Source organism: Zea mays, chromosome 2 (assembly GCF_902167145.1).
Source record: "Zea mays cultivar B73 chromosome 2, Zm-B73-REFERENCE-NAM-5.0, whole genome shotgun sequence".
NCBI classification, from domain to species: Eukaryota; Viridiplantae; Streptophyta; class Magnoliopsida; order Poales; family Poaceae; genus Zea; species Zea mays.
This window is the reverse complement of record NC_050097.1, coordinates 164,993,725-164,999,972: the sequence shown is the minus strand read 5'-3', so window position 1 is coordinate 164,999,972 and position 6,248 is coordinate 164,993,725. Positions and strand designations below refer to the sequence as shown.

Here is a 6,248-nt window from a genome sequence, read left to right as displayed (position 1 = left end):
AGATCTTGAAGATTTCTTGTCGAGGGCATTGTCAACATTTTCTTCGCCTTCGAAGTCAACATGGATCTTGAACATGTTGACAATATGAGCATGTTAAACACGACTACGAAGGAAATGTCGGCAATGCCCTCGATTGATTTTATAGCAAACATGTATAAGACTGAGGACATAAATATAATTCTCATAAAGTTGTACCCGTTAGCACCTTTTTGGCTGAGACCTGAGTTGTTTTGCCTACGAAGTTGTATCTTCTTCACATCTATAATTCTTCGAAGGAATACTTGTAAATGTGTATAATAAGAAGCAATAAAAATAGTACGGCACTAATTGTTTTTCTTAAATGTCTTCGTTTTGTTCGAAGTTCTTACTATTATTCTTATAATCTTCTTCCTTTAATATATTCTGAATAGATTAAAGGAACCAAGGTCTCTTGCCATTAATTGTGTTGCCCTGTTTTGATCGAATAAGAGCTGGTGACCAACAGTGCACTACCATTCATAAATTCAACAAAACAGATGGTAATCAAACTAATAGAGAAAGATGTTGAAAATGTCAGCATAAAATAATAGCAATACATTGAGAAGGATCCACTGTTACGAAGTTCCGATTACAAAATATTGAAAATGTCAGCATAATACTCCAAGCTGTATCAAACGGCAAGCCACCTTCCAGGTGTTGAAATCCAATGCCACACAATAGAGCTCGAAAAGTTTACAGTTGTCTCTAAACTAGTCCTTGGCGTCTCAAAACTGTGAAGTCTGCTATCCTCACCGAGTTGCCTGCTGAGCTGGCTCAACGATGTTCTTTGCGAGCATGTAGGTCCTCATATTAAGGCCCTTCAAGCTCTCAACAATCTGCTCATGGCTGCATAAGATGTATTCCCCCGTAAATATGTGGTACAAAATAAAGAACATAACTCTATTCCCACTACAGCACATGATTATTGGTATTCAACTAGATTGCATTGCCCTAGTAGTAAAAAGTGTAAAGAAAAAAATGTTATGAACTAACCAACATGGTGCAGGCATGGACAGAGGAACTTACACATTGACGTGATTGGTTGTCATGATGAGAGTTCCTGATACTGAATCGATCCTGGCATCCAGTTTTGAGCTTCTAACCAAATTCATGATCCACAACTCGGCCTCATCGTAGCTCATGTTCAACTTCTGAGCAAGCATGCTGTCCGTTGCAGGAACATCAGAACAACAAACTATATCACTTCAAAACCAAGTTCCTATATGGTCTATAAAATATTGGGTACAAACCAACATTTGCTATTAAAACTGAAGTATAAGGACATGTACAACCCTGTGAAACGGTTTTCTAAGTACAAGAGAATAAAAAAACTGTATGGTACAATCCTGAGCGCCTGAATCATAAATGAAGTTAAGAGACAGTACGTATGGAGAATCGTGTATGTATTTTTTTAACCCCCTAGAGACCCCTTAAGAGACCATCTAATAAATGGGATTGTACACGCCCTAAGTGGAGGACGTGGACACTGAGAATGTCACATTTAATCAAGACTAACATGTTTAGTAACCAAAATGAATGCTGGTTCCCAAATTGTGCAGCCAAAACACAATGTTAAGTACTATATCCCACAGGTCATGAAATTATTGTGGTTAACAACAAGATCTCAAAACATCTACCTATGTACTATAGCAAGTAGTGACAGAATAAGTAAGAGTGAAATAGTTTAACTAGAAAACAAATTAGAGATCTGAAAATGTGTCAATACTTATACTTAACAATCATCATCCTCCTGCTAAAGCATTGCTGAAAGAGAAATTTTGCCACACCTGATATCGATGCACCGATGGATACGGCAGTATGTCTCGAAAATAAAAAGCCTAGCATTTTCAAGGAACTCATCTCTCAAAGGAACACTGACAAAATTTCCCTCTTCAATGCGCTTTCCCAGGAATGGATCATTCAGTATAACCTAGAAAAGTAGACATTACAACATGATGATGTACATTAACAAGTTTTATATCATATCACAATTATTATTGCTGATTGTTAGGATCATGGTTGTCATGGCACCACAGCCAGGCACCAGCTGGTTGCCTGAACGCCTAGGCGCCAATTAGGCATCAACACTCCAGCAAGACAGCAGAAGGTCAGTAGTTAGTAATCAGTAGCAATTTAGAGATTAAGAGTACAAGTTCAGACTTCATCGCAAACAAATATAGGTGATAAGTCCACATTGACCATAGCAACCAAACAAACTAAAAATTCAATGGCATAATCAAAAATAAACTCAATTACTCAAACATGAGGTAGAGTGGTAGAAGAACATCACCTAATCGATATCTAAGTCCGTATCATTTAGGCCACACTCATTCTCATCACTTGGAGCACCAACATTTGGAAGAGTAGGCAGCGCAGCACTGCTGCAGAGAGCAGGAAGACGGCGCGCGCAGCACTGCAGAGGCGAGGTGCAGAGTAGAGACAAAGGGGGCCAGCGCTGTTGAGGGAAGGGGCGGCGCACAGATGGCAGGGCTGGCACAGCAGCAGATGCAGATAGCAGGGGAATTAGGGATAAGAGATGAGACAGTTGGGCTAGGGCGGAGCGGCGAACTCATGGCGTCATCTGGGCGGACGCCCAGGCGCTTGCCTAACATCCTCCAGGTGAGGCAAGCAGCCATGGCCCATGGTGTCCACTCCTGGCCGGCTGGATGCCTAGGTGATGCCTTAATAAGCATGGTTGGGATGATAATGCTATTGTCACACAAAGAATGTGGAATTACATTCAAACATGTTTTAAGCCCAAAACCCCCAAGCTCATTTAAAGGTCCCTCCAAATAGTCCATATTATTATACTGATTCTTCAATATGATATCCCCGATGCATATGATACATCCAAGGAATAGGGAAACTTTTGAACCATCAAGAATAAATCATTTTACTAGGGAACATTTAAAAGAATTGACGGTTGAGGATCATTTCACAGAAGGATGTTTTGCACACAAAAAAAGGATGTGTTGTCTTTCAGGCTTTTTCCATAATTCAAGAAGCACACACGTGAATAACAAAATTGAGGACTTGAAAATTGCAGGAAAAACAACCTCAAAGTTACCTGCTCACACTCTATGAGTTTCTGTTGAGCACCATCAAAATCATAGTTAACATATAAGCATTCCAGAAATTCAGTTACGGGATCCTTGTAGCTATGGTGCTCCTGTTGAATGACCTTAATCAACTCTTTAAGCATATTCCTTCTCCTTTTGTTGACAACAACTGCAGTAGCTAGATACCTAATAAGATGGTGTGCATTTGTCTGTATAGCATTCAAGTACCTGCAAGGGAAACAAGTGAATGTAAATTTACTAGTATATTCTGAGCATACATAATCTTAAAGACAAAAAATAGTAGTGACTCAAACTGGATTACACAGTTGCAAAAGAACGAGTTTGGATCAAGCTCAAATTTCTCCAAAAAAAAGAATTATGTGAAACCTACTAGTGGAAAACAGTGTAGTTTTAAACATGCACGTATATCACCTGATACATTTATTTAAGAGTAAAAAACTAAGAACTTCGTCAATAAAAAATGCAGCGTTCACTAATTATGAATCAAAATATCTATATGCATCTAAACAAAAATGTGGAGATGTCGAAGAATGTTTTAATATCTCAATAACTGTTGATAATAAAATGCTGCTCCCAAAACTACTATTGCCAGAATGGTACAAATTGTAATTTCATGTCAGCAAATGACAAATATTGAGATTGTAACAGACGAACCTGTCCTGGAAGAACAGATCAATGATCCCATTTCTACCATTTTCATGGTTAAAGAAGATGAACAGAGCCCAATGCATCAGCCATATCCTGTTCTGGAGCTGATTCAGAGGTGATGAGAAGTTCTGCCCAAAGATCAGGAAGGAACATGGTTGGTGATATAGTGTACACAAAGAACAAAGAACACAGAACAAAACATTGAAGTTAGAACCTTTGAATCAATTATTTCCTTCAAGCGGTTGAGTTCCTCCAAAGCTACGTCCCAGTTCTGCATTAGGATTTCTGCTGCCAGCTTTCCCCAGAGGGCACTCACATTTCGCTCACTGTTTGTGCACAAAGCACGATACTGGTAAAGGTAATCAGCAGCCCCTGAGTAGTTACCACACTCAAACTGAAATTTGGCATACTGATACAGAGCTTCAATCTGGTCAGGACCGATCTGCATTGGTAAACAAGGATTGATCAATTCATTAGCATTTATCACAAAACAAGCTATAGCAATAAAAAATGCACAGCTTCAACGTTTCATCTGAATTTTGATCTTATTTAATATGCATTGTCCTTTCCCTACAGTGCTCCAGCAGAGAAAACTCTCACTGTGAATTGTCCCTTGCTAGAGTTGAAAGAACATAAACCTGAACTAGCCACAATGGCGAAACCACTTTTTGGACTATAAGATACAAGGGAATCAACTAAGATAATAGGAAGAACTACATATGTCTATATTCTAGGACACCTGTGCTAAAATGCCTATAACATATTAAATTATAGATAGTGCCAATAAAACACATCTCACAATCTACTTACCATAATATGGGAGCTAAAGTCACCATTCAGCCAATTCAAGATTCCTCGCAACATAGTGTACAACTAGGACCAAATCATATGCTAACTAAACACCTAGCCCCTAACATCCTCTCTCGTCCCTCCAATTTTAAGGAACAACCGGGGACAACACTAGGATAGTCCTGTCCCAACCCTTGATCCAGAACCAAACAACCTAATTTGAGGGATCATCCCATCCCACCCCGTCCTGTTATTGCAACCAAACGCACGTTAAGGTAGTGTTTGGTTGAAGAGCCAAGTAGAACGGAACCGTTCTGTTCCAGTTTTGTTGTTGTTTGGTTACAAAGTAACTAGAACGGAATGGCTCCAATTAGGGAATATTCTCCTCAGATCCGGAACCATTCCGCTCCAAAAAATCAATGGAACGGAGCCGCTCCGTTCCAATCCCGCTCTCACAGTCACGCTCCGTTCCGTTCACTCTGCAACCAAACAAAAAACAGAACCGCTCCGTTCCAGATTACCAAACACAGAACAGAGCGGCTCCGTTCCTAGAATCAGGGATGGAACGACTCCGTTCTACTTGGCTCCTCAACCAAACACTACCTAAGATTGCTCCGATGTATGAGCAAATCAAATTGAGACTTCTTAATGACCGCACAACCTCATAATTTCATAACAACATCTAATAAACACGGAATTCCACAAACCTGCATGCCTAGCCAACCAAAGTATACATACATGTCTCGAAAACGGGACTTGAGCAGAGGGAGTAGGGAGAACCCGAACCTGGTATCGCTCCTGGAGCATGTGGATGTTGTACTGTTTGTCGGGCCTGAACTCCTGCACGAGCTGCGGGTTCTGGAGGAAGGCGACGAGCGGGGCTGCGGCCTCCTCGAGCGACCTGAGCCTGGAGACGACCTCGGCGCGGCGCTTCACCATGTCCTCGGGCACGTCGTCGGTGCCGTAGAGGGACTTGTGGATGTCCATGGCGTAGTCGACCATGTTGGTGCCGCTGAGGAGGCGGATCTTGGCCTCCAGGATCTCCGACTCCGAGTAGAGCTGCCGCTCCTGGAGGAACTCCAGCAGGGGGAACACCAGGTGGCGGTCCAGCTGCGCCGCCATCAGCGCCGTGAGGTCGTGCTCCGACATGGCTGGTGATTCGAGCTCTCCTAGCTGCCTCCGGGGGCGTTTTGGTGTTAGGGTTCCTCTCGGGTTCGAGGGTATGGCGGCGCGGGGAGGAGGGAAGCGAGGAAGGGAAGGGTTATGTAGGCTCCGTTTGGATCCGACAGGGATTCTGAAAATCCCACAAAATATCTCATAGAGATTCTCAAAATCCCACATAAAATATATCCCGAATTTTTTGCATTTTAGCCTTTTCTCGAAAGAAAATTCACGTTTAAACTCTAGAAAATTTTAATGTCATTTTTGATTCTTTGCTCGGCGCCGTAGCCTATGGCGCCGAGGTAACACAGCTCGGCGCCATAGGCTATGACGCCGAGGTACGTGCTGTGCTGGCACAAACGAACGTCGTGTCGCCGACGTGGCATCGAGCTCGGCGCCATAGTTTTTGGCGCCGAGCTCAATTCTATACAAAAAGCTTGTCTAGCTCAGTTGATAAAATACAAGGCTTTTAACCTTGTGGTTGTGGGTTCGAGCCCCACAATGGGTATTTTTAATATTTTGTCTTTGTCACTTATTTGTTTTTTTGTTGTC

The 6,248-nt window shown here is 42.0% G+C and overlaps 1 protein-coding gene across 1 annotated transcript; it reads right to left on the bottom strand.

Annotated features, from left to right (window-relative positions):
• Positions 1 to 527: 527 nt before the first annotated feature.
• LOC100284265 (eukaryotic translation initiation factor 3 subunit 6) lies at positions 528 to 5,822 on the bottom strand. Its single transcript, NM_001157160.2, has 7 exons — positions 5,322 to 5,822; positions 3,961 to 4,188; positions 3,753 to 3,874; positions 3,086 to 3,305; positions 1,806 to 1,948; positions 1,045 to 1,182; positions 528 to 864 (listed from the first exon to the last, which is right to left on the bottom strand). The coding sequence occupies exons 1-7, from the start codon at positions 5,682 to 5,684 to the stop codon at positions 768 to 770; spliced, it is 1,311 nt and encodes a 436-aa protein (NP_001150632.2). The 5' UTR covers positions 5,685 to 5,822; the 3' UTR covers positions 528 to 767.
• Positions 5,823 to 6,248: the final 426 nt, after the last annotated feature.